General features: G+C 57.1%; 1 protein-coding gene across 4 annotated transcripts; it reads left to right on the plus strand.

Annotated features, from left to right (window-relative positions):
• Window positions 1–947: 947 nt before the first annotated feature.
• On the plus strand, window positions 948–25,901 carry SOCS7 (suppressor of cytokine signaling 7). 4 transcript variants are annotated; one of them, XR_012631910.1, is made up of 11 exons: window positions 948–1,864; window positions 6,940–7,004; window positions 10,205–10,309; window positions 11,094–11,195; window positions 12,017–12,147; window positions 12,569–12,737; window positions 15,811–15,939; window positions 19,257–19,392; window positions 19,741–19,898; window positions 20,203–23,922; window positions 24,917–25,901. XR_012631910.1 is itself a non-coding variant. In XM_074891914.1 (10 exons), the coding sequence occupies exons 1-9, from the start codon at window positions 948–950 to the stop codon at window positions 19,859–19,861; spliced, it is 1,875 nt and encodes a 624-aa protein (XP_074748015.1). In that variant the 3' UTR covers window positions 19,862–19,898; window positions 20,203–25,893. The 4 variants fall into 4 exon arrangements, 1 of the variants encoding a protein (XP_074748015.1); XR_012631909.1 differs by having other exon boundaries at window positions 20,203–23,980; window positions 24,917–25,900; XR_012631908.1 differs by having other exon boundaries at window positions 20,203–22,491; window positions 23,754–25,895.
• Window positions 25,902–27,394: the final 1,493 nt, after the last annotated feature.

The following is a 27,394-nucleotide window of genomic DNA, read 5'->3' on the forward strand; positions in this document are numbered from 1 at the left end:
GGCACCACACCCACGTCTGAGGCAACGGTGACACCCCCGTTCACCAGCCTCCAGGCAGTTGTGGGGAGAGCTGGGCCCCATCCCCTCTGCTCCCGTGGGGCACGCTGCCTGCCAGAACAGTGCAGGAGCCGTGCAAGAGCTGTGAAAGAGCCGTGCAAGAGCTGTGCCAGATCCGTGCCAGAGCCATGCAAGAGCTGTGCCAGATCTGTGCAAGAGCCGTGCAAGAGCTGTGCAAGAGCTGTGCGAGATCCATGCAAGAGCCGTGCCAGATCTGTGCAAGAGCCATCCAAGAGCTGTTCAAGAGCCGTGCAAGAGCTGTGAAAGAGCCGTGCAAGAGCTGTGCCAGATCTGTGCAAGAGCCGTGCAAGAGCTGTGCAAGAGCCATCCAAGAGCTGTGCAAGAGCTGTGCCAGAGCCGTGCAAAAGCCATGCAAGGGCCATGCAAGAGCCATGTAAGAGCCCTGCAAGAGCCGTGCAAGAGCCGTGCAAGAGCTGTGCAAGAGCCGTGCAAGGGCCGTGCAAGAGCCATGTAAGAGCCGTGCAAGAGCCGTGCCAGGGCCGTGCCAGGGCTGCGCAGGCCCCGCAGTACGGAGCTGCCGTGTGCCCGTGCCTCAGTTTCCCGGCCCCACCCGCTGTCCGGGGGCCGGGCAGAGTCCCCTGGGCCCCGCCGTGTCTCCGTCCCCCCCGCCCCGCCCGTGGGTGCCGGGGGTCGCAGCGGGGCCCCAGGGCCGCGCTGCACGTGGCGGGGCGGGGGGCGAGGGGGGGGGCGGAGCCTCGGCGCGGGGCGGAGCCAAGCGGGGGGCGTGTCCCGGGCGGGGGCGGGGCCGGAAGTGCGGGGGCGGGGCGCGCGCGGCCGGCGCCGCGGAGGAGGGAGGAGCCGCGGCGGCGGCGCTGGGAGGGCGGCGGCGGCCCGGCCCGGTCCCGCTCCGCCATGCGGCGGCCGTAGCCATGCAGCGCGCAGAGCTGCGCGACGGGGAGGCGGCGGCGGCCGCCGCGGCCTCTTACCGGGTGTTGAGCCGCCTGCTGGGCTATGGGGCCGGGCCGGAGGCGGGCGCGGCGGGCGGCGCCGTTACCGGCGCGGCGGGCGCGGGGCCTTTGGGCCCCGGTGGCGGGCGGCTGCCGGCGGCGGCGTTACCGGGCGGCGGGGGGCTGCGGGCCCCGCGGCCGCCGCCGCAGCTGATGGTGTTCCGCAACGCGGCGGAGGGGCGGCTCGGGGAGGAGGGCGGCCCGGCGGCGGGAGGAGGAGGAGGAGGAGGAGGCGGCGGCGGCGGCGGCGGGGGCCCGGCGGGAGGCGGCGGTGGCGGCGAGCTGCTCTGCCCGCGGCACCGCTGCGCCCTGGAGCCCAAGGCGGCGGCGAGGTGGGGGAGCGCCCCGCCGGGGGGGCTGGAGCTGCAGCTGGCGGCCCTGGGGCTGCGGCCGCCCGGGCTGGGCGCGAAGGGGCCGGCGGGCTGCCCCTGCCCCTGCCTCGGCCCGCCGCCCGCCGCCGGGCCCGCCGCCGAGGAGACCAGCGACGCGCTGCTGGTGCTGGAGGCGTTGGAGCCCGACGAGACCGGGAGCTGCTCCGAGGAGGAGCCGGGATCCCCCGGCCGCGGAGCCGCCCGCACCAGCGGGAGAGGAGCCACCGGGACCGGCCCCGCGCCGCCGCCCGCCGCCCCCGGGGGAGCCGGTCCCGGCGGCAGGAAGGGCTCGCTGAAGATCCGCCTCAGCCGCCTCTTCCGCACCAAGAGCTGCAGCGGCGGCTCGGCCACCGGGGACGCCGCCGCCATCGCCACCACCGAGAACCGGCGCACCGGGGAGCTGCCCGCCTCGGCCGGCAGCCTGACCGACGTCTGCGGGGCCCGCGGCCGAGAGCAGGAGGCGGGCAGGTACGGGGATGGAGGGGGGGGGCCGGCCCCGGGGGCTGCCCCCCGGCTTGGGGGGGGGGGTCTGGGAGGGGGTTTTTGGGGTGGCAGGATGGGGGGTTGCGGGGAGCAGCCGCCTGCGTTGAGACCTTGAGGTTGGTGCCAGGCACGGCGTGACCCCGTGGGGTGGGGGGAGAGGGGGTGTCAGCGCCGGGAGGCTTCACGGGGGGCGCAGGGTGGCCGCGGGTCCCTCCCGCAGATGGGCACCGGGGTTGTCCCTCAGCTCCCAGCTGGGCTCCGGCTGCCGAGGCCTCGTCTGTGACACGGGGTCAGCGAGTGGAGCTGGAGGCAGCGGAGGAGGAACACGCTGCGCTGGGCCCCGCATCCGCCAAGGGAACGGCGGAAAAACATCTTGGAGCAGGACCGGTGAGGCGGCGGGTGGCTCGGAGAAGCTGCTGGAGCCTGGCGATGCTGCAGGTGCCGGCCGAGCGAGGAAGTGGTACAGCCTCTGGTGACACCACACTGAGACCCCAGGGGCTGGCGTTTCCTCTCGCCCTCCCGGGTCTTGCAGAATGATTTCCTGAGGCTCGTCAGCGTGGCGGTGGGTGCTGCCGTGGGGGCTCAGCTCTCCCCGTGCTCTCCCAGCACTCCGCAGCAGGACGTGGCCGGAGGAGGCGTTGGCAGCCGGAGGTTGGCTGGGTCGTGCATTAGGCTGGAGGGACAAATCTTGTTGGTGTGGGGCCCCGTGCACCCCCCGTTCTGTTGGCTCCGGCACTCCTCGGCTTCTTCAGTGGAAGACACGAGCTGCTTGATACTGTCTGGGGAGGGTAAAGGCCTGATCTGTACCCGCTGCCCAGGTCGGGGTGGGCCTCCTGTGCTCCAGAAACCACTTTCTGTAGCGTTTCCAGCAGCAGAACCCAGATTCCTCGTGGGGAGCCTGCCCAAGGTCTGTGCAGCCAGCCCGGGAGGAGCGTTAAATCATTGAACGGCGTAGTACAGCCCAGTCCCTTCCCCGCGGGGTTAATTAACCTCGCGTGAGGTTTTTGGGGTGAGTTGCCTCCTTAGTGCAGCTGAAGACCTGTTGATAGGCAAGCAGGAAACTCTCCAGGCTTGCTCTGAAGATGCTGACCCTGGGTCAGGGGTGACCTGCAGCACTGCTTTGTGGTGACTGGGCGCTTTGGCAGCCCAAAAGGCCACAAGGCTGTAGCAGGGGCCAAAATTACCTCCCTTCTGAAGCAGAACATGGCTTCTGAGATGGGGCAGCCTCCGCTCCGGTGTCTGAGTCCTCCCTAGAGCCCGTGCGCCCGCGAGGAGCTTCGCTTTTGTATGTGGGATGGTGAAGCTGTTTTATACAACAGCTTCATTCCCCACAAATGACTAAATGGGCCTCAAACGGTAGCCCAGTTGCCTGTAATGACATAATGTTTTGCTAATGGGCTTGTGGTTTATTCCATCCTTGCACTTGATGAGAGCGAGGAGGCCTCGGGACCTCCCAGCGCCGGGGTTAGGCGGTGGAGAGTTGGCAGTCGAGTCTTAGCAGGTCGGGAGCAGCAAAGCGCCGTGTCGCTGCCCGGGTCTTCCCTCTGCTCAGGGAACTTCATGGTCACTCCTCATGCTCTGGTGTCGTGCAACTCCGCCGCACTAATTAGGCGGTATTTTAACAAAGGTTACTTCAAGGTGCCTGATGCAGCAACTCTTGTGGTTCAGGGACGACTTTGCTGTTTCCAGTTCCAGGAGTCCCTTTCTGCTGATGAGGGCTGGATTATTGGAACGATGCTTTTTGCTCCTGGGGAGCTCGGCTCCTGCCTGGTGGGATGCGGGTGTGCCCGGTGCCGGCATCTCCTGCTGGGGGGCTGCGCGTTGATGGGACGGTCCTGGCTGGCCCCGGAGGTCTGGCCCTGCTCTCCTCGGCGAGGATGAGTGGTTCGGGATACTGGGATGCCCAGACTCTCATCAGCAGGTTAGGCACAGTTTAGCTAAGCTGAAATTGCTGAGGAGTGAATGTTTGACCTCAGCAAATGCTGCTTTTCTGTTCCTCCCCTCCCAGTTGCTCTGGGCCCTCAGTTTGGAGATGCGCAGTGACTCAGTTTTCTGGTGTGGTCTTTGCTAGATTTAATGCCCCGCTAGTGAACGCTCTCTGCTACTTTGCACCTGTGTTTGTTGGTTGACTGGGAGGATGAGGATGACCTTTCCTTGGCTCTGGGAAGAGCTGGAGTCTGTTGCCTCCCAACGTGTGGCCCCCATTACTGTAGGATGGATCTGGCGTTCACCGTGAGTCGCTGCTGCAGTCGCTCGTGGCTGACGAGGTGGGCTCGGAGCAGCTTTTGGCTTAATTCATGCCTCTGCTGTCCACCTCTCCTTCCCGACTCGTAAGTCTCCCTGCAGGCTGGTGGTGAAGGGTGTTCCCTTGGTCCGTGGTGGGTGTTATCTAGTCTGGCTCTTCTTTTAAACATCGCAAGCAGCAGAATTCCTGGTGTTTGGAGTTGCTGCCCAAGCTTCCCCTCGTGCTGCCGGTCCTGGAGGCAGCAGGGTGCAGCTTTGCCTCCCGCCTGCAGCAGCAGTTAGGAAGGAAACCAGCCCCATTATCTAAGATCTGTAGCTGGGCTCAGCTGAGCTGCAAGAGACTAAGGCCCTAAATGTGGAGATACCAATGTGTGGCTTCTCGCCCAGGGCCTGAGTGTTGATATTTAAAGGCTGTATCAGTGAAACTGCTCTTTTTGGGGAGCAATTTGTACTGCAGAGGTGATGGCGGGGAAGGGGGGACAGGGTTAGGCTCTGCAGGTGGGTGGGTGCAGCCGTACCCGAGCTGCAGATCACCGGCCAGGCTGGTACCCAACTCTTGTAAGTTAGTTGTGTTGGTGACATGTTTTTAACGTGTCTCTGTGTTATTACATATGTAAAATAACACATGGCCAGGTAAGACTTGCCTTAGAGTTACCAGGACGGTGCCTTGGGGCGAGTGAAGGCAGCACCAAGTGCTGGCTGCGAAGGCAGCAGCTGCAGAACTGGTGGGTAACTGGCTCTAAAAATCTTGATTTGCTGGAACTCGAGGGGTTTCACAGTTCTCCGTGCACAAATCCGGGCAGAATCTGTCCATGGCGCTCCTGAGCGACAGTGTCCACCTCTGGCTTTCTCCAGCTCTGCAGGGCTGCGCTGATCCGATGCAGCAGCGTTCAGGTACCGGTCACACGTAATTACTTCTCTCTGGGTTTCAGCATCGTTTGGATGTGGCAGAACTTGAGGGCAGGAGGAGGAAGTGTGGAAGAGTGTCGTTTTGGTGGAGACTGAGTTGGGAAGTAGAGGATTTGGTCCATGTGAATCGTTTCTTGCTCTCGCCCTGCTGCGGATGTGAGCTTGTTAGAAATGAGAAATCTCAGAAATCGACGGCTGTAAAATGTTGGCATAAAATGTAGTTGTTTTGGTAACAGCAAAATGCCAACAATGCTCCTTTCCGTCTGGCTTAGTGGGTGGGAGCAGAGCTGTTACTACATTATAAGATTAGTTGATATTAATCCAGAAGTGTAATTTTGTGTGTGCGTGTGTGGCTGACGACTGGGGAATTGTTCTCCTTTGGGGAAAAAAAATCCAACCCTCAAATAGGTGCGAGAGGCTTAAAATGGAAACACTTCCAAACACTTTAACGGGGTTCTATATAGCGGGATGACGAGTGTTTGTAGTATTTTTATTTGCAGGCTTATAGTATTGTTTAATCACAGCTGTGTGGCCCGGTGACACAACCGAGAGCTGCGTTTGGTCTGTGTGGGGAGGAGATGTGGGTGTACCTGCCTGCTCTGCGCTCCCAGGGCTCTTCGGTGCCCGGTGCTGGGGTTTCTTCTCCCTCTGGTTGATCTGCTCGGCGCGAACCCTCCTGGCGGGTGGCAGGCCCTGCTCAGAGCTGGTTTTAGCCAAAGCTTTGTCCGGGTTTTCCGGGAGGCTGCGAGCAGAGCTGGGGTCTGAAGCACGAGGTGGGCTTAAGGTTGAGGGTCACTTGCTGGCTGGGAGGAGGTTGGAGGGTGAGGAAGACATCCAGGAGGTGCAGTGGCAGCGGGAGCAGGGCATGCTGTGGGTGCGAGTCGAGCTGGTCTCTGAGCTCCTCTAGATCTTGGTGGTGCAGCCACTTGTCTGGGTGCAACAGGACCAGTTTCTCTGGCCAGCACAGTGAAGTTGCACTGTTTAACTTGGAGTAACCCGGTCTGACCCAGGGCAGACCTGCAGGCTGACACGGTCTGTCCCGTGCCGGGATGGGCGTTGCACGACGTGCTGTGGGTGCTGGACAGCCCGTTGTCGCCTCTGCGGCCCGCGGGAGCTGCGCTTGTGCTCAGCTTTGTTCTTGCGCTCTCCTCTCCGGTGGGGGTGAGTTTCTGGCACCAGGGACGCGTTTCTCTACTCAACCTCAACCGTGGTTTCAAGTCCTGGGGGTGCCATACTCTGTGCCTCAGTTTACCAGCATTTTCTCTGCCTAGATCTGGAGAAAGCCCTTTGGCGTTGCCGTAGGGGAGGCGCTGGAAGGAGTGGGTTTGTGTGGGGAGGGCACAGGCCTGGCTACAGCGTCGGTATAAAACCGCCGGTTTGGGAGGCAAGCTTCACAGGGATTGCTGGTACTCCTGGGTCCTCATCAGAGGTGTGTTTTTAGCTGTTTCCGTGCATCTCAATGGCTCCGGGTTCTGAAACCCTCCAAACGTGGCATGGGGGCATTCGATGCGCTCGCTCTGGGCGCAGCCCCTAATTGGACCCAACCTGTTTGTGAAGGCGTTTGGCAATACCCGATCCAGAGAAATAGCGTGACGTCTGTTGTGAAACAGCTTCTTGGCTCCGCTTACCATACTTGCTTGGGGTTTTTCTTTCCAAAGACTTTATTAATTACCTAGTTAGAGATTTGCTTCGTAGCAGGACAGAGACCTAGCTTTACTGGTTGAGTGCCCTACTTAGGCCAAAGCACTGCTCTAGGAGTCGAATAAACGCAGGACTGAGCCGTCTCCAGCCTCTGTAAAGATCGGTGAAGGTTCTCCTGGTCTGAGAAGGTCAAACGATGTTTTCTTCTGGTGGGATGTGCTGAGTCTCCTCATCTCTGCTAACAGTGTTTTCCTTATTTCCGATAGGAAACACAGACTGACGAGAACTCAAAGTGCCTTTTCCCCGGTTGTGTTCAGCCCCCTCTTCACAGGTAAGGATTTGAAAAATTTACAGTATGGCGTTTGATTTTGCTACGAGAAGAGCAGTGTGTGCTTAACGATAGACGCTGAACGTTGCCTCCCCGTGCAAACTGGGATCTCTGCAAAGAGTCCCTCTGTCCTGCTCGGCCTCAAACCCTGAACAAGAGGAGCTGTAAAGAACGTGACTGTTGCACGTCAGCGTTTTGCAATTCCTCCTGTTGAAACACAAGTTTGAGTTGTGCTCTTGGAGGCGAAGCCGCTTCCTCTGCGCCGGGCTGTTTGCATCCGAGTGGTTTGGACAATCCCCTGTAGAGCGAGTGCAGTTTGGTGCTCCCCTCCTGTGGTTTGAGAGGGGCTGGGACCAAGCCCCGCTTCCCACCTGGACCATCCAGCATCCTCAGCGGCCCTGCTGCGTGACAGCTGTGGGTATTGAAACCTCTTTTGTGGAACACTACCTTCTTCTGCATGTTTCCTCGCCTCTCCCTGCATCCTGCTGGCTTCTGACCTTCCCCTTTCTGCTGCAGGGGGAAGTTGGCTGGTTTATAAATGGTAGAGGGGGGAAGTCCTGCTCTGCTGACGACTGAAAGCTGTAGAAAAGCTCCTAGTCACGGTCATGTGCCTCTTGTGGTGTGAGCCCGTGGTCACAACAGCCCTAGCCATAGGGCTTGGGGCTTCCTCGGGAGAATCCTGTCTCAGGACATGTGTGAGTAGGAACCTAAGGTCACAAGTGAGTGTTTTTTTTCAGCTGTGTGTGGTTTTATGTGGCTTGTTATGGAGGTCAGATTCCAAATAAATTCACGTTGAGGGTCTTGGTGCAGAGGAAAGGCATCAAAACGTGATTGTGTGGTGAGAGCCGCCTTAGGAACGGGCGGTGAGTTGAGCTCAAAGCCTCCTCGTGCTGCGGGTGTTTGGTAGCAGAAGGTGGTTGGAGAGCTCGGCGCAGGAGCTGGTGTGTGGTTTGTGTTCCCGAGCAGGGCGAAGCCCTCTGCGGAGAGCGGTGGTGAAGCCTTACCGAGAACTGCTTTAAATGTCAGAGAAGTGACCTTCAAGGCAAAGCAATTGTTTGACTTGCCTGAAACTTGTCGCTCATTCAGCTCTTGCAGAAGGGCAGTGGTGTGGGGGTAATTCAGCTCAGGTGGTGCTTGTTCTCTTCTCCGTCCCCCATCCCTCCAGCCGGTGTCCTGGCAGCGGGGGGGGGCGTGCAGAGGACGTGTTCCTCGCGTGATGCTGCTGCCTTCCTCTGTGTCGGGTGTGTTTAGTTGGCAAATCAAGGCTGGTGAAAGCAAAAGCTGCTTCTACTGCTTTGTCAGCTGTTGCTAGGGGAAGTCGTGGGTCCAAAACCAGTAATTCTGTACGCTGGTGACAGGGGTACGTGGATGTGTCTGCAGAGCTGCTTTTCCTCAAAAGAAACTACAGAGGAGAAGCTGGAGTTGACAAGTTTTTGCTTTAAATTTGGGAAGTTGATTTGATTAATTGTTAGTTGATGCTATTAACTATTTTTAAAATTCCTTATGTCCATTTTTGCCAGTCGGTGGAATAGTGGCGATGCGCTTGTAGGAGTTTTTCCTTTGCAGAAGACTGCGGAAGCGTCCCTGAAGTGAATAGCTGGATTTTAATTGCTCTGGTTTGTTGACTTCTCCAGTCTTTACGCTGCTGAGGTCTCGGTTTCTTTAATGGCTGCTGTATAGAGGATTTTCTGAGACTGGGGCCACCGGAGTGGGACAGAACTGAAATGTCTGGCCCAACTCACATGAGTTTCTTGGTGATTTGCTTTCAGGGCGAGCGAAGGTCTTTGGGAAGGCTGTCCTTGCCTTTCCTGACCTCTGCTCGGGTGCCTCTCGGAAGTGCTGGCTCCAGAAGCCCACCACAGCCTGCCATTGCAGCTCCTGCCACGTTGGCAAGGATTTGAAAGTGGAGTTGCTGCAACCACGCTTTGGTTGCCTTTTGTTTTCGTTGGTGCGAGATGAATGCAGCCCAGCCACTTTTATTTTTACGGTGTGGAAATGAAAGAGTGGCTGTGTGCATGCGTGTGCGCTCACACCCAGAAGTCCCTCAGGGAGAAGGTACCTTGGATAATAACCAACCCTAAATACTCCTCTTAACGTGGCTTATTAATAGACAGGACTTTTAAAAGCAGAAGGAAGCTGAGTCAATATTGTCCTGTGTAAAGCAGGGTAAACACAGTGCCAGGTACTTACCGAGAGGTGGGTGATGCTGTGTCCGGTATCTGGAGCAGAAGAGGAGTTCCCTGCCCACAGGAATTGAAATCGAAGGCAGCCAGATCTCGTTGTCCTTGAGATCGTGGTTTGGGTGTTTGGGATTATTTGGTTTTGGTGTTGGTGGTTCATCAGAACCTGGTTAAACTGATTTTTTTTTTTTTTTTTTTTGGAAAAACATGCTTTGGCTGTGGTAGCACCACTTAGGGTCTCTCTTCAGGATCAGGGTGTTTTCCTTTTGACTTGGTGTTAGTCCAGTACTGAGGCTGATGCTTTGACCCTGATTTGATGGCTTCATTTTTCTGCCATGATTTTAGACTAATTTTAAGCTTTTCTGATTAAGTCGGACATCTTAGTGTCACTATTTTCCCCAAGCAGTTTCCTGGCTCCAAAGACTTTAGGCTTTGTTGAATTCCAGTTATTTAATGTAAAAGCCTGTCCCAGCTCCCCCTTATTAATTTTTAAGAGCTGGTACCCTCATGGCCTTTGGGGTAAAAGGTGTTTCTGTTTTTGATCATCAAAGACATTTGTAGGCAGACTCAGACTGGCATCAGTGGGAGCGTTATCTCGGAGTCCTGTGCCAGCGGGTGCCGCTCAGGCCTCTGAAACCATTTCCCAAGCGTTACACAAAGTGCCGGTGCTTGCACCGTTGGTGAGCTCTGCTTGATACATGAGCTCAGTGCTGAAAAGGTCCAGCAGTGCTTCCCCATCACGTCCTCCTGGTGCTGGACTCGGGGTTCAGGCTGGACTCAGGGTTCAGGCACGCGTACCACTGTCCTTCCCTTCTGCCTGGCCTTTGCGCTGTGCTAGCGGAGCTGATCAGTGTCTCCAAAGCGGTTGCAGCAGGGAAACTCTTTGCAAACAGCTCATGAGATCGTCTTCCAAACCCTGCAGAGGTTACTGCCCCTTCCCCTCTCCCTGCGCCTTCCCGCGCTCGGCCTCTGCGTGCCCCGGCGAAGGTGCCCTACTAACAGTCTTGCTCCACCAACCTTCAGGTGAAACAGTGTCACTGGTGGACGTGGACATCTCTCAGCGAGGACTGACCTCCCCTCACCCTCCGACTCCACCACCTCCACCACGAAGAAGCCTCAGCCTGCTAGGTACCGTCCTGGAGAGCGTCCTTGGCCGTGTGTCCGCCACGGGAGTGTAGGAACCGCCCGTCTGCCCTTGCAGGGACGGTGGAGGAGCATCCTGAGGGTCCCCAGCAGCGGGCTCTCTGCCTGCTCATCTGAGCCCCTAACATGCCAGCTCACCCTGCCCTGGCAGAGGACTTGTTTTGGTGTTTGCTGAAAGCTTCAGAGTTTCTCTTAGATCAGCCAGGAGGGGAGGGTGGTGGTGGAGCAGTGTGAGGTGGGAGGTAACGTGCTGGTTTTGTAGCATTTCTGTTGCTTTTGGAATCTTTTCCCCCTTCCTGTCCATCGCCCAGTGAGGCCGGTTCCTGTCTGTGCTCTCTAGTCAGTGGAAGTGGAGGCTCCCTGGGAGGCTGCTGCACCAGGAGCCTGGCTTTGCTGCTCTACATCCTCCGAGGAGGAGGTTCCTCTGAGCAGGAGCAGCTTAGCATGGGTAAAGTCAGCCTTAGTGAGCAGCACCTTAGAGCATGTCCTGTCTCCTGTAAATGCCTGTCTGGTGCCTCAAGCTGCACGTGAGGAGCTGGCTGGGCTGGAAGACGGACTCCCTCGCCCTGGGAGCGCGTGTGAGCGTGCACGTGTGTGCGCCCAGCTCCGACCTGGTGCCAAGTGGCAGCAGCCCCCCGCGCTCGGAAGCTCCATCTCCGCTTCTCCAGGCAGCGCCGAGTGCCGGTTTGCTCTTTGTCAGGCACTCGCTGGCGCAGAGCTCGCTCGCTTTCCTGTTTTCTGAACCTCTCTTGCTTCTGTTCTCTCCTAGATGATATCAGTGGGACGCTGCCTACATCTGTCCTAGTGGGTCCAATGGGCTCCTCCCTGCAGTCTTTCCCTCTGCCTCCGCCTCCTCCGCCCCATGCCCCAGGTCAGCTTAGCTTTAGCAGCAAGGCTCTGGCTTTCCCTTCAGGGATCTGGACTTCGGGGGTGGGTTTTTTTTTTCTTTTTTGGTAAACTTTAAGGCTGCACTTGGGTTTTAACAGCAGCGGTGCTGCCTGTGCTGCCCGCTCAGGGACGTGCGGTCCTGCGCTGCCGAGCGCTCGGGCGCTGTTGTGCCAAGGCTCTTGTTGCCCGCCGTAGTTTTGCTGAAGCTCGTGACTGCATCAGCTTTCTCCTCAGTTCGACATCTCCCGTTTTCTCTGGTTCCTCTCGGAAGCGCAGCCCACCCCGATTTGCGCAGTGTCAGGTAACGGGTGAGTGAGTGTCAGGAAGGAGCGGTGGGAGCAGGGTTCAGTGCAGGAGCCCCAGCTTTGAGAGCCAGCCTGGCGCGTGGTCCCACCAAACAGCACCCGAGGAGTTTTCCTGTGCATTTACCCTTTTGCTTTTGGTTTCCTTCAGAACCCAGAGGGCTTTAACTGCCCCTTTTTCAGGCTGTGTGTTCATTCCTTCCAGTCCGTGCCGCCTGGCACTTCCCTGCCTTCCCTCGGAGCCAGCATAAGGAAATAGCAGGTGAAGGTGCTGAGTTAGTCGCCGTGGAAGCGCCAGGCAGTGGCTCCCGCTGTGTCCTTCACAAGGACATTGTCCTTCCACCCGTCAGCCCAGCTTCCTCCTCCCCGCTGCAGCTCTGCCCCTCCTGCCCTGACCTCTAGAGCCGTGCGAGGGGGACGGGGTGTTGGGGGAACGCTCATCTTTGGGCTGAGCTCCCCGCAGGTGACCGTGGCCTTGGGCTCTGCCTCTCTCCCTCTGCAGACGCTTTCCCACGGATTGTCCCGCTGAGGCCGACGGAGGCGATGCCCGGCCAGCCCGCCCCGCACCTCCAGTGTCCGCTCTACCGCCCCGACTCCAGCAGCTTCGCAGCCAGCTTGCGAGAGCTGGAGAAGGTAACGCCGACGGGGGGTGGTGGCAGCAGCCAGAAGGGAAAGACTGAGGGTCTAAGCTCTGGTTTTGGGGACTGCTCATCCCTTTGGGAGAGCTGGGAGCGTAAGATTAGGATAGGACTGAAAAAAAAAAACCCAACCCTCCTGTCTTTCTCCCAGTGAGGTCTTTGAGTCTGGGAAAGCATTTTTTATGCATGGGAGGGGTGTCATAGTCTCATCTGTTCTGGGTGTTAAGGGTTGTGGTGGTGCACTTCATCCAGGAGCAACGAGTTCCAACCATCCATCCATCCTGCGCGGGTACAGCCAGGCACTTCCATTTTGGTGTTTAAAGGGAATTAACAAGAGCAAATCGTATTGTGTTTGGTTGCTGATAAAATCTTTCTTGCTAGCAATCTGCTGATGTGCTGGCTGTCTCTTTTCCTAGTGTGGGTGGTACTGGGGACCGATGAACTGGGAGGACGCAGAGATGAAGCTGAAGGGGAAGCCGGATGGGTCCTTTCTGGTCCGAGACAGTTCTGACCCCCGTTACATCCTGAGCCTCAGCTTTCGGTCGCAGGGCATCACCCATCACACCAGGATGGAGCACTACAGAGGTGAGAGCCCCGGCCGGGTCTGGGGGTGCTGCTGACGGCAGAGGCCTGGGGCTGGGGACCAGTCTGATCTCAAGGTCCCAGGACAGTGCTCTGGGGCACAGAAGAGGGGGAGCAGCAGCAGCGTGTCCTCGCTCTTATGTTGGGGTTCCGCAGGAGGCCTTTGGAGCTGCATTTGACTTGGCTTCTTGTGCCTCAAGCAACACCTCTCCTTATAATTCTGAAAAACTGGGGAATACAAGAGTTCCCTGTGCCTGTCCCCAGGCCTGGCTTTGGAAAACTTGACTCCAAGAAAATAATGACGGCAAAGTCTTTGGGATCCCATGTGGCTGAGATGAGATGTACAGCAAGAGCCCTCATTCGTAGCAGTCAGTGCTTCCCAAAATGAAACTTGTTTCTTTGTGAACTGAGAAGGAATCTCCTGATACCGTGGCTTTGTTCTTCCCCTGGGAGATGCTTGGCAGTGGCACCAGCTGCAGTCGGTCCCAGGCTGAGCCTTTAGCTCCACCGTGGTGGGTTTTTATTCCAAGAACTGTTCGTGGCCTTTCTTCCTGCTGCGCTCGCCCTCCTGCGTGGGCTGCTTCTCGCCTCGCCCGCACGCTTTGTCTGCTTATCTTCACACGTGGTTTTCTGTGTCGAACCCTGGCACAGGCAGCTGTCCTCAGGCTGAGCGAAATGCCCGAGAGGCTCAATGCACGGGGAGGAAGCTGCCCTGGAACCAGTGGGCAAGCTTTAATAACAGCTGCTATAGAGCCTTGTCATTACATGTGCCTGCAAATAATGGGTTCAGAGGCTTCCCAGCCAACCTGCCACAGAAAATAGTGGTTTGGAACCTTCCAGAGCAAAGCTCATCTTTTTCTCCCTTTTACCTTTGCCCCAGGGATGCTCCTGTTGTCCTTTTACCCCTCTGCTAGCAGAACCTGGCAGCGCTTCTGGCCCCTCTGATGGAAAGATGCCCCAGCACTAATTCTAGCCCAGCTAGAGCCACTTCCCCCGTCCCTGGCCGTTGCGTAAGAAGGGAGGATTTTCATCACCCTGTCCTTACAGAAATTACAAGAAGCTCTTGCAGCTGGAGGAGATGTCAGGCTGCCTGTACAGTGGATACTTTTTCATAATTGAGCTTTGGAGCGAACTTCTCTTGCTGCTGGTCTGGTTTCTTATTTTGGGGCTGGGTTATATCCTTAGCTGTTGTCCTTCCCTGTCCTCAAGCTGTCCTCCTCGCTGCACAGATGAAGGTTGGTGCTGCCACCTTCCCTTGAGCTGTTCTCCCAGCCATGGCTCCACATCGAGGAGTTCAGTTTTGGGGGTGCAGCGCTTCGCTCTGGGTCAGCGGCCCCGTGCCCCCCCCCCCCCTCCCGCCCCCCCAGGACTTGTGCCTTGTGCTGAATGTGCTGCGGCAGCGTGGAAAACTGCAGAGCGGAGCACTTTGATAAACCCATGAAGATGACAAATGGTGAGGCTGGGGGAATGGTAAAGAGATAAATGCTTGACCTTCAGGTTTCGGGTAGATGAGAGGAAGAAACCACAATTTCTTTGTCTTTTTTTAGGCGAGCTGAGTAGGCAGGCTGGGGAGGCTGGTGTTTGTGCTTTTGTCCTTTGCATCTACTGGCTACTTTTAAGGGCTCATTCAGATCTGAGATTCCCAAGAATTACTTATTTTTGTGCTTGCTGACCCTGGATGTTTAGCAGGTGCTCCCGAACTGGCCCATGGCAGAGGTGAGAGGTACGTTTTCCCAGTAAAGCCTACCAGACGCAGCTGTGGGGAGAGGAGGTGTGGTTTAAATTTTGTGGGCTGTATCTAGCCCCTGTGTTGCTGGTTGCTCTCCACCCTAGAGAAAGCCGTGAGTGCTGGGCATCCTACAGAGCTGCTTCCTCTGGTTTTTCTCTAACAGGTTGGTGATGCTGCTGGGGGAGCTGCTTCTCCAAAAAGTCCCTGACCTGAAATATGTCCTGGGCACCTCTGATTTGGCTACGCTTTGTCCTTAACACAAGTTCTTTACGTGGAGGTGGGGTGTTTTCAGAGTCCTTTCTGGTTACAGCACTTGTGCAGATGAGCGGTGTCACCCACCTCCTGCGGGAATCTGCCCCGCTGCAGGCGTGTGGATCGGCTCCTGATGGGCTCCGTCCTGAACAGGGCCCTTGTTTTCCCATTTTGCTCTGCCTGGTGAAGCTCCGCTCTGTGGTGGCTCTTGCTGGGGCGCTGACAAATGTGCAGGTGGAAAGGGAGGTACAGGGGGGGCGGAGGGGGATGTAGGCAGCGTTTTGACAGGTAAGGGGGGATAAATGGCTGCGTTTTGGTGCAAGGAGGGGGTGTCTGGCTGCAGCCAAAGAGATCGTGAGACTGGTCTGACCTGAGGCTTAAACTTAACCTATTTAGAGATCTGTAAACAGGTTAGCAGGCCTGCTTTCCCTGGGTTGCCCAGCTCCAGTTTCATTGTTGTTTCACCGCTCGAGCTTGGTGCCTCCGTCGTGTCAGGTGGCAGCATAGGGAGGGGTGTCGGAGTATCCTGACAGTAATTTGAATTAAGCTGTTGGAAACAGCTGCTCCAATGCTTGCTTTGAAATAAGTGATCCCTGACAGCTCTCAGGCTGGCAGAAGGGGCCTTCAGCACCTGGATCGCTGTTTTTACGTACCGGTGTGTGGGCTGACCTGCTCTGATGCGCTGGCTTGCTTTGGGAGTGCTGCTGCTGGGACGCTGCGGAGGAGCAGGGCCATCTGCTAACGCTCTCTTAAAGTGTGTTTTGATAGTTTAAATTTAAGACCCAGCAGTCGTTGCAGGCTGTTTACAAGTTCAGGCAAGCATGACTTGTGGCCGTGCCTGGGTTGCAGTGGTCACGTTGGCACGTCTTTCTGCGTATCCTCAGCTCTTGGAGAGCACTGGTTCCAGTGGAACAGCGTCCTTGCAAGCTGGTGCTACTGGTGTTTCCTCTTAGTGCCCTGCCTTGTCCCAGCTCTATGAGAAATAGTCAGCCTGGGACATTCACCTGGTTTTGGAGAACATCAGACTTGTGACTAAATGTCTCCTCTTGCCACCAGCACTGCTAAAACGTGAAACCTTTTCTGTTCTGTTGGAAGGGACCTTCAGCCTGTGGTGCCACCCCAAGTTTGAAGACCGCTGCCAGTCTGTGGTGGAGTTCATAAAGAGAGCAATCATGCACTCCAAAAATGGGAAGTTTCTCTACTTCCTCCGATCCAGGGTTCCAGGTGAGTCTCCTGCTCTGAGTCTGGGGGGTGTTTTGCTCTGTGATTAGCTGCTGCTCTGTCCTAGAGGGCTGGTTTAACGTGGCTTTGCTCTGCTGTGCTCAGTGCCCTGCTCTGCATCCTTGCCCACAGACTTCTCAGAAGGATCCTGAGGAGCAGATCTCCCACCTAATAGCTGCACCACTTAATTGTGGTGGGAAGGAGACTTCCCAAACCTTTCTTTCCAGGACTGTGGAAACATGATACCATCTCACACTATGACAAACGGAGCTGAAGACTGAAAAGCTGCTCCCTCAACAAGCAATTATTTGCCTACTAAAACTCTGCTTTCTTCCCTCCCCCAGTCTCAGTACTGCTGTTCTTACAAACCACTCCATGCTTTGTAGTTTCCCAGCTCTCCCTTAGCTGAGACCCACCTGGGGCTGTCGAGGGGAGAGACATTCAGCTGAGCATGTGGGAACATTTCCAAGTGTGAGCTCAACGTGAGCCTCGAGCGATAGATACTGTAGATTCAGAGTCCCTGGGGGGACCGTGATGCCAGAGCCCATCAACAGGCAGGTGCTTGCAAGCAAGGAGGGAGCATTAGTGCAGCTTTGTTGAAGCACGTTTGACTGCAGAGTGCTTGTTTCCCCGTCCATCAAACCTTAAACCTCCCTCCTGCTAAATCTGGGCAGGCAACTGGACCAGTATCTTTATATTTTTTCTGATTTTTGCTTGTCCTGGTGTACCAGAAAGCTAACCAAAAAATCCAGTGTGAGAAGAAGGGAAGAGTCTGCCAAATAGGCAAATATGCCCCGTAATTTTGAGGGAGCAACAGTGGGGGACAGAATTTGGAGGGTGAGCGAGCGGTGATGCTTTGAACAAAACAGAGCAGGAATGGGAACGTGGTGAGACGGGTGGCTGCAGTGAAGCAGAGAGGGGCAGGAGTGAGCAGAGTGTGAGGAATTGTGGTAAATCTGCAAGTGAAATGATAGTAAATTTGCTCCTTATCCCTATTGCCATCATGCCTGCAGGCCCTGATGGTGACAGCGACCTCTCCGTGGCACTGCAGCATGGAGAGAACTCAGCCCAAAGATTTTCTGGACTAGAAGAGGCTGGAGGGGAGGAGGGATGGGCTGTAGCAGGGCTGGAGTCACAGCCCAGATCTGTTCAGTGTTGCCCTCTGCTGCAAACACCACCAATAACTGGAAAGCTGATTTATAACGCGCTGGGGAGAAGAGGGATGTAAAGCTGGTTTTGCAATGTACCCTATTTTCAAAAAAATCCTTTCAAATTAAAGATACTTCACCTTCCTGATCCTGAGATCCCTTCAAGAACAGGGCTTTGAGGGCTTAGGGCTCCAGGTAAATACCTTAGAAAGGACTTGCTCTAGGAAAATCTCCTCCAAATACCTTGGAAAGGACTTGGCTTACAAAAATATCATCCAAAAAGAAAATAACCTCCCCAAACAGTGCTGTGCACCTGCTGAGGAGTCCCTTGCTCCCGTGCTGCTGGCTCAGGGTCCTGCGTCCCTCCGTGTGGGTGCAGCGTCGGGCCTGGGCGCTGCTCAGAGCCGCTGCGCCTTGAGCCTTGAAAAAACAAAAGTCTCGCGCTGGTGCCTGATCTTTAGCGGGAGGACACTGAGGAGCTGCATCTCCCCAGTGTGCTCGTTAGTGCCGTTCTCCTGCTGAAACGTTAACTGCTGCTCAGAGGAGGGGGCTGTTTCCAGCTCGCATCTGGCTCCTGGCAGCGAGGCGCGGGGCTAGCGCAGCGTGCGGAGCTCGTGCTGCGTCCCCGGAGTCGCTGGCTGAGCTCCCAGAGGCTAATTCCTTTTTGGTAGGAGGATAAGGGGGGGGGGGGGAGAATCCAGCCTTCAATTGATTGCTGTTCTTTGCTTTCTCAAAAGCTGGCTTGCAGCTTCCTGAGCTGCCTGGAGCAGTTTTGAGCCCATCTTAGTGTGAAGAGCTTTCCCTTTTCTCCTTTCACTCCATTGCCCTCAGAGACAAGCCAGCAGGAGGGGGTTAGAGTGTAACTCGCTTTGAATCCTTCTGTAAAGACAGATAAAACCTTGTGCTGTGAAGGAGCCCAGCTCCCAAAGATCCTTCCTGGTGCTCCTGCCGACCTCTCAGTTCTGTGGGCTCGATTGTTGCTCTTAACTTTGGGGGAGGAGGAGGAGGTTGCGGTGGGGGGGGGATGGCTGGATGCAACTCGCTTTCAGCCCTGCGAGGTTGCTCCCTGCGTGGGGAGCTGGCTGGAGCGAAGCTGCTGCTGCCTCTGCCTTTGTGCCCAGCCTCGTGACCCCAAGAATGAGCAACTCTGGCGCAGCTTGAGCTGACCAAATCCCCCAGCTTTTTTTTAACGCCTCGCTAGAACTACCCAAAGGCTGTGCAGAGCAAAAGCCTACGTGCCCGTCATGCTGCCCGCCTTCTTCTTCGGCTTTCTCCTGCATCCTTTCAAAAGCCTGTTGCTTCTCTGTATAAAGTGATGCTTCATCTGCCAGTCAGGGAGAGGGGGGGTGGTGAGGAGCTCGCAGTGTCCCGGGATCTGTTTTTCCCCAGCCACCCTGTGACATCAGAACTGTTGCTGCCGTGTGAGGAAGGCTGGAGATATTTTGCAGCCAAAGGGGTATCACCCCTGGAAGGTTTGGCTCCCCACTCCCAAGCGACTCTGAAGCGGTGGGCTCCTGGGCAGATATCACAGAATCCCAGAATCATCTCGGTTGGAAAAGACCCTGAAGCTCCTCCAGTCCAACCATGAACCTCACCCTGACCGTTCCAACTCCACCAGATCCCTCAGCACTGGCTCAACCCGACTCTTCAACCCCTCCAGGGATGGGGACTCCCCCCCTGCCCTGGGCAGCCCATTCCAACGCCCAACAACCCCTTCTGCAAAGAAATCCTTCCTAAGAGCCAGTCTGACCCTGCCCTGGCGCAGCTTGAGGCCATTCCCACTTGTCCTGCCGCTGGTTCCTTGGCTCAAGAGACTCATCCCCCCTCTCTGCACCCTCCTTTCAGGGAGTTGCAGAGGGCCATGAGGTCTCCCCTCAGCCTCCTCTTCTCCAGACTAAACCCCCCCAGTTCCCTCAGCCGCTCCCCATCAGACCTGTGCTCCAGACCCTGCACCAGCTCCATTGCCCTTCTCTGGACATGCTCGAGTCATTCAATGGCCTTTTTGGAGTGAGGGGCCCAAAACTGAACACAGTAATTGAGGTGCAGCCAAGATATGTGATGAACACAGCCTTGCAGAGAGCTCCGCTTCCCCAGAGCCCCCTTCTCCTTTCTGAATCAGTAGCGCTTCCTTTCTAACACACCACTTCTCTCCAATAATGCTTTTTTCCAAAGGTCTCCCTCCAACGCCTGTCCAGCTCCTGTATCCAGTCTCCAGGTTCAGCAACGTCAAATCCCTTCAGCACCTTTGCCGCTTCCGGATCAGGCAGTTGGTCCGAATAGACCACATCCCCGACCTCCCGCTGCCCAAGTAAGGCTCGAGGGCCCCCCTGGGGATGAGTCTCTCCGGTTTCCTCCCTGACCCTCGCTGCAGCAGGCAGTGAGAAGGCATCTGTATCTGCAGAGGGGTTGTGGGAGGGAGTAGTTGATAACTTCAGCCTTGGGACAGTGTCCTGAGGTGTGTAGGCTGCGTGCGGGAGTGGTGACCACCTTGGGAGTGAGGTGCTACCTGTGGGTGCCACCACCTTGGGGTGCTGGCTCCTGTTTCTGCTGGAGGTGACTGTGCTGGGTGGGCTGGGGGGGGAGGTTCTGGTGCTCCTTTGCAGACATTGGCGTGGTGGTGGCTCAGGGTTAAAGCTTCTGCCCGTTCCTTCCCCAGGCCCCTGATCTCCTACATCCGCAAGTTCTACTACTACGACCCGCAGGAGGAGGTGTATCTGTCGCTGAAGGAAGCTCAGCTCATCTCCAAACAGAAGCAGGAGACCGAATCCTCCACGTAGCGAGGCTGCCTCACCCGTCTTGTTGCTGTCACTGATGGTACGTGTGTGCCGCTGGCCCCTGCCCCGGCCCGTGGGGTCAAACGTAAATCGCTCTGTTCCCTCTAATTGCAAAGAAAAGACAAAACCCTCCCGAAGAAGTCATGACTGTTCACTCCATGGGCTTTGACCGTTGCCCAGCTTTTCTTGGGGAGGGGAACGAGGCTTCTGCTATTTTTTGGTGCATATTTATGCCCACGCAAGCCTGTGCTCACTCTGGTGCCAAACCAGCTGCAGTCTGGGGCAGATCCTGCCGCATCGAGTGGGCTGTTTGATCCCTCTCCCCTCTCTCTCTTCCCCACCAGGAATTTGGTTGTTGCCATCCTGTAGCCCAAGTCAGGCTGTGGTGGGAAGGAGGCACGCGACGGTGGAGCCTGCTTCTGCGGTGCCGCTTCTGCTCTCAAGCTCTTTTGTACAGAGAAGAGGGTTCAAGACTCCTAAGAAGCACAGCGGAACGGGAACGAGAGCCTCGGCTCCTGGCTGAGGGAGAGGGGTCTCGGAGACAGCTGAGCCCCGCTCGCGGACTCCTTGCAGAACAAAGAATGTCACGGCACTATTTACAATTTTTCAAAAGTTTTATTTTTGATGTCTTTTTTCTTATTTTTATTTTCAGCATGAGAAATACTGTCTTATGATCAGCTGAATTTTATTATCCTCCCTTGGAAACTTCAAGGTGGGGAGAGATAGAGAGAGAGAAGGGGACTCTCTAGGAAGATCACCTGCTCCAGGCGTTATGGCAAGACTGTTCTTTGCTCCTCACCGAGAGGGGACGCAGCCAGAGAGCTGCTTGGAGGCAGGCTGAGCCAGAATGACGTGCAGCTACGTGGAATAACCTCTGGGGAGCGTGGAGCTCCGAGCAGTGGGCAGCTGCCCAGCTCCCCTGCTTCCTAGGATTTGGGAGAAGAGGGCCAAACCTACTCTTGGGCAGCTGAGCTTTGCGACTGGATTTGCAGGGTGGTCCTACATGCTTTTAAGCTGGGCCTAAGGAAGGAAGAGCATGTGAGCTATTTGGATGTCGTGGAGCCTTCTGCCAAAGGGTTGCTGCTGCCCTGGGGAGCAAGGGCTGCTCCTCTGAGGAGACGTTCCCTGAGCAAACACTGGAAGATTTTGCTAAACCCCTGGGATAAGTGGAAGGAAGGTGGCCAAGCTGTGGCTGTAACTGTTGCAGCACTCCATGGACCAAAGGTACTTGCTACAGTGATCTCAGTCTTGCACAGAGCTGTGGGACGTGCACTTTCAGCCTTTCTCTGGCTGCCTCCAGAAGCTGTGAACGAAGTGACTTTCTGCTGAGCTGTGAAGGATCTTGATCAGGAGTTGCTGGGGCATTAAGAGGCGTCTCCGAGGTGACTCGGAGCAAGAAGCAGTTAACTGAGGGTTCTCCTGGAAGGGCATCTGATCCCTGTGAACTTGCTGCTTCCTCCTCTCCCTGGGATGTCCACAGAACCACAGCAGTTCAGAAACAGGGAAGCCAAGAGAGGTGGTGGCTCTTGCTTTGTTTCTGGGCTCGGCACTGGCTGAAATACCCACCCCACCCCACCCCTTCACATCCTGGTCTGCAGCCACTGCCAGAGTTTGCATTTCATGGTGAAGTTTAAAGTTTGCCCGAAGTGATGCTGAGAAGTCTGGAGAAGCATCTTTCCTCCTGTATTTAAACGAGCAAGTGTTCCTGTGCTGCCAACCCAAGTGAAGGAAACGCTCCATCCTGCAGCACCATGGTCTGGAAACGCGACGTTGTGGGTGAGGTTGGTGCCCTGTGAGGTGGCTGCAGTCACTCAGGAGCTGCTGGGACCTTGGTCTTGCCCTGCAGAATGATCTGTGTCCTTGAACTAGACACAGTTGTGTGGATCTTCAAGCAGTCTGGAAAAATTCTGCTTGTCTGCCTCTGCCAAGCGTTGCTACGAAGGGTGCTAACAAATCCTGCCCTCCCTCTCTTCACCGTCACCTCTGCCCTGTTTTGATCTTGGAGAAAAAAATACGCTTTTTAAAAAGGATTTGGCTTCCAAATGAAACTAATAACTAAGCTTCAAAATCTGTACAAATACCTCATCGGACACTACTCACTGCTGACTCGGTGTTGTGTTGTCGGGGCAGTGGTTATCAGGGAGGGGGAGCTGCCCCAAGACGTGCTGAGCAGCTTTTCCTGACCCTGGGTGACACTGGAGCTGACCTGCTCTACGGCCACCGTGTCCCCTCCACGTGGGGACCAGCGCCAGGCCCTCCCCGGCCGCTGCTGCGTTCCCTTCCCTCGGCTGTAGACCTGCAGCTCCCACCCAAGTTAACAGCGGACCCTGCAGATAAATGCAAACGCACAGCACGTCGGGCTGGGGGGGAAATGTCTGTTCTTGTGCAGGTGAAACTCGAGTATCCGCGCGCCTGCCCCTGCTGCATCTCGGCTCTCCGCGTGCTGAAGATTTGAATCTTCTAACTTATCCCCATGCTGGAAAGGAAAACCTTCCCGAGAGCCAACGTGGTCTGACTCCTGAAGTGTCCAAACCTGTGACAGTGAAGAGGGGCCGGTGCGTGTGTCTCCTGCCAAGATTCCCTCCAAAAAATCCCCGAAAGACGCAGAGGCGTGGATACGATGGCGTGGGCCGGTGCGTGTGGATGGGTGGTGGCCTGTGGGACACATGGAATGGGGGAGCTGTGAGTCTCCCCTTGCTGAAGCCGGGCAGAAGCTGGTCCTTTCCCTTGTGTGATGGGAGTGACAGTATTTCCACTCCTTCCTTCCCTGTTCTGGGAGGGAGAGGCACAGGCTGGGGTTGGGAAGGGAAAGCAGCCGACCTGGAGAGCAGACCGGGGCAAACTGATGCTGGCTGGGCACTGGGAATCGGTGCAGAGTCCGTCCTGCCCACGCTGGGCTTGCCTGGGGTGAAAATGCACAACTCTGCTCCACGGTGAGTGGGGAGAGCTGTCCTGTATCACCCTATCCCCCGTGTGTCCCCCCCTGGCGCTCCCCGTGTCCCCCCCAAGCTCCCTCAGGGTGGATGGGGAGGCTCTGTGGCGTTCAGAGCTGTTGAAGAAGCAGCCAGACTTTAGGGATAATACTTGAATTACGTGTATTTGGCTGTCACCCTTCTTGGGAGGATTTCTCCCAGCAGCCTGCTGGTGCTTCTGTTGTTACTTGAACCCCGTGCACGGGGCAGGGGGGGCAGCACTCCCCAAACTGAGGCCAGCAGCAAGGCTCGGGGTCTCTCCAGCAACTGAAATGATGGAGGAAACGTGCTCTGGGGTGTTGGATAGGGGATGGGGGGACACCAGCGGGTCACGCTGACGTGCTCAGTGTCAGCTGTAGCTGCACAAGGCCCCCCCCAAATCGATCTGGACCCTCAGGAGTGGGGGGGTCAGCTCTGCCATGAAGGTGGCAGATGCTCTTCAGCCTCCCCAGGGCCCTGCTCCACCTCTCCTTACTCCAGGGCAGGCAGGGGAGCTGGAGTGAGGTCAGTGCCTGTGGCTGGTGGCGCTGGAGAAGATCCCAAGGTGAGCTGTAGTTAACAGCTTTTTCTTGAAGTCCACTTAAAATAAAGCTGTTCCTTGAGCTCCTTCACATCTAGGTGTAAGGGGAGGGACTTGTTCTGCTGTTTGGGAGTGGAAAAGGTCCAGAGCTTTTGTTTCAAGGCTGGATGTGAGTGGAGCGAGCAGAGCGGTGCCTGCCGAGGGGGTGACAGGCTTTGTGGGCACCTCAGAGAGGTGGCTGGGTCCTGTCTTGCCAGTGAGCCCCATCCCTGTTTGGGGAGGAACACCTGATGTTTGTGTCCTGCCTGGAATGGTTTTGTAGGTTGGTTCTGGAGGGTGCTCTCATCCTGCTGATTTGGGAAAAAATTTTATAGCCTCCTTTCTCCAACCTTGAATTCTGCAGAGGTTGTTGCCATCCTCCTCCCGCCGGAGGCAGATGAACAACGACGCGGACCATAAAAACTACCAAAGCGCAGAAAGTACCTGCGGAAAAACTCCTTTTTCAGCTGGAGATGGTGCTTTTTCAGCTGGATGGGCGCAGCCTTCAGCCGTGCGTTGTACCCGCTTCTCAGGTTGGCGAGATCCCGTGGCTGCTCCCTGCAGCTCCTCTCCCTGCAGCGTTATTTCAAGGTGGGGAACGACCTGGCTCGCTCCTGCAGCGTGAAATTCAGATAAACCAGGACAGTTTTCTCACGTGGAAGTTTTGTGCTCAGCCTTGACCTCCTGGAGGCCAAAAGAAGGGGAAAACAAACCATCCTTAAGTTGGTTTGTGTGGGACCTGCCGCGGGCAGGGTGGGACCCACCTGAGCCGCTGATGCGAGAGGGAATCGGTGGTTTCCAAAGCGCCAGGCACGTGGGGTTTACGTATCTGGCCAGTTTTTAAACCCTAAAAATGTTTTTAATAGAAACCTGTTATCGTGCACATGCCTGAAGGAGCGTGTGGGTGCAGGGAGAGGTGCAGGGCTGCACCCCGGCTGGGCACGCTCTGCTGCGGGTCGTGGTTGGGGCTGACGTCTTGTCCGGGAGCATTTTGGGGAGAAAACTGCTGGAAAGCAGAGTTTGCAAAAGGAAGGATCTTCCTGCTCCCCCTAGGAAGGGAACTGGCTGTTCTTTGTTCTTCGTGGTTAAGATCTGCCCTTGGGATAATTTTGACCCTTAAGATTGACCATCAGGTCTGAGCCTGGGGGGCTCATCGGGGACTCAGACACCCCCCGAGCCCCCTCGGCTTCCCAGAATGGAGGGATTTATCGGGGTGCTCCAAGCCGCCCCCCTAGCGCTCCCCTCCCCAGCCCCTCGCTCCTCATCCACAGTCTTCCAGGTGAGATGGGGCAGGCGGGACCCCCCCCCACACCCCCCCAAACATCCCCTGGGATTAACGGGGTCCCCGCAGCGCCGCCTCCCACCGTGCCTCCAGCTGAAAAGCACAACCAGTGCCCAAAACCGCAGCAGCCCCCTGGGGAGAGCTCCCAGTGTCCCCCCCCCCCATCCTGGCTGCTCCCCCGCCAGGGTGTTACCCCAAAAATCGCTGATGGGCAGCGCTAACCCTGGACCCCGACTCGCCTTTAGGGAAGGACCGAGCAGATTCCGGCAGCTCTGAGCGCAGGACCTCGCGCTGCTCGTCGCCAGGACTGTTGAACCACCCTTTGGTAGAAACGCCGCTTTGCTTAATTTTATTTTTTTCTTTTTTTTTTTTTTTTGTGTGTGCTTAATTTATTAAAATAGTTGCTGTATAATTTATTTTCATAAACTATATTAAAAAGTTACTAAATGGTAAAAACAGACTTGCAGGCCAATCTTTCAGAAGAAGAAAAAAAAAAAACGTTTTTGATATAAACACAAATGCACTTTTGGGTGTGTTTGGTTATTTTTGGGGGTGGGGAGGGGGAGCCTGGCTGTACCTGTGGGTTTGTCTGTAAATATTGTATTAATAGGCATGTTTGGCCTCTCGTGTGGAGATGTTAGTAACTGCTGCAGGTCCTCTGGGGGAAGCTGGCGTGAAGTTCCTGGTTTGGTTTCTTTTTTTTTTTTGGTTTTCTTTTTTTGTTGGGGTTTTTTTTTTTTTTGTAAGCCGTCAGTGAGGGCGAGCTGACTTCTGTGTTTGTAACTCCTTTCTATCGTCGTTTTGACTGATGGGTTTTTTTGGTTGGGGGGGGTGGGTGGGAAGGGAAGAGAGTGGGGGTTTGAAATAAAATAATTGGAAATTGTTTTATGTGCTGTGTGTTGTCTTGAGTCTCCCCTTTGCCCCCCCCCCCCCCTTACTTACAGCATCGCTGTAGGGTGGGGACCCAAGGCCTGGAGCTGCCCGGCTCCCCCTCCTGCCCCCCAGCTTCACCTTGTCCCCCCTCCTCAGCCCCGTCCCCCTCCCCAGGAGCCATGGGTGATGCTTCCCCCCCCTCACCCTGCGCCGAGGTGCTTTGAACGCCCCCGAGTTTGGCAGATCAAAGGCTGCGGAGCGACAGATTGGGGCTGAGGCGGGCGGCTGCAGGGGGGGCTCACAGCCCTGGGGAGCCTTCATCTCCCCCTCCTCCTCCTCCTCCTTCTCCATCACTGGGCGCGGGGCAGCGGTGGGGTGTTGGGGCGCAGCGGGGCTGGGGAGGGGGCCGGCGTTTGCCCCGGTGCCCCCCAGCCACAGTCCCTGTCCCCAGACCGGGGCTCTGTGTGGGGACAAAGACCCCATTGATAGGCTCAGATGGTCCCTCCAGGCTGGATCCAACATCTGGGGCCTCATCGTGAAATTTTTTTCTTGGCTGACCCAAGCTGAGATGCCACCGGCCCCCTCCATCACCGGCCTGCGCCCACTGAACCCCCCCAGGCAGGACCTCTCAGAGGAGGGGAGCGGGGAGGTTTTGGGGTTCCCCCAGCCCCGAGGACGGTTGTGTTTGGGGGTGCCATGAGCAGGGGTGGCTGTACCCCAGCACTTGCCCTCCACGGGGACGGTGCCCCGCAGCCGTGGGGAGCCACGTGCCCGGGGCAGGGATGGGGCACCCCCTCGGTGTCCCCCGCAGCCCCATAAAGCCCCTTTGTCCAGCCACCTCCGCGCCGCCCTGGAGAAGCCCCAACATGGCTGCGCTGTGCAGAGCTTATTTTTAACATCTCATTAGCATCAGAAAGCAGCAAATTTTCCCCCCCGCCCCCAGCCCCCCCCAGTCCCCGGCGAGGTTCGGAGCCCCCAGACAAAAGCCGCTTTCTTTCCACCCGCGCTCCCTGCTCGCCTCCCCCCCCCTCCCCAGCCCTGGGGTGCTGCTGCAGTGTGGGGCCCCGGGGACCCCCACATGCTCCCCCCTCCCTTGTCCCGGTGGGTCCCCATGGCCAGTGGGGCGCTGTGGCCCTGCTGTGTGGGCTCAGGCGAGGTGGGGGGACATGGGGGGGGGCCCGAGCATCACTGGCTCCTGGTGCCACCCACCCTGTGCCAGGTCTGAGCCTGGTGGGGTTCCTGGCCAAAAAAACCCTGTTGAGGTGTCACTGCGCTGCTCCCCCGCCCCCAGCTCCCCTCCTCGGCCAGCCCTGCCCAAACCACGAGGCCAGGCTGACCCAGAGGTGGGGTGCGGGGTGTCGTGTCCCCCCAGTGCAGCACCAGCATGGGGCTGCACCCTGAGGAGGGGATGGGGTGGGTGCTCTGCTCCTCCTCATCCTCACACGCCCCAATGGGGGGAGCGTGGGAGCGTGCAGGGAAACTGAGGCACAGCCCGAGGCCACACAAGGGAAACTGAGGCACAGGGTCATGCCAAGGGAGCTGAGGCAGAGTGTGGGGCCGTGCCTGGGGAGCCCAGGGCAGGCACGGGGCCGGGCGCCGCTGGCCGAGGCGTGCTGGGGGCTGGCCGTGTCCCAGTGGGTCACTGGGCCACGCTGGGCCTGGCACTGGCGCTGCCTCCCAGCTAATATTTACCCAGGCTGGAGGGCTTGGCCGCTGCCGCGGGAAATGCCACGGCCGGGCCAGGGGCCACGAACCCTCCGCTCACTGCGGGGGGGACACAGCCAGTGTCACCCACTCGCTGCCCCGGTGCCACCCCAACTCTGGGCACGGCCACCAGCCCCCGGGGGCCT

Source organism: Strix uralensis, chromosome 22, assembly GCF_047716275.1.
Source record: "Strix uralensis isolate ZFMK-TIS-50842 chromosome 22, bStrUra1, whole genome shotgun sequence".
Classification (NCBI taxonomy): Eukaryota; Metazoa; Chordata; class Aves; order Strigiformes; family Strigidae; genus Strix; species Strix uralensis.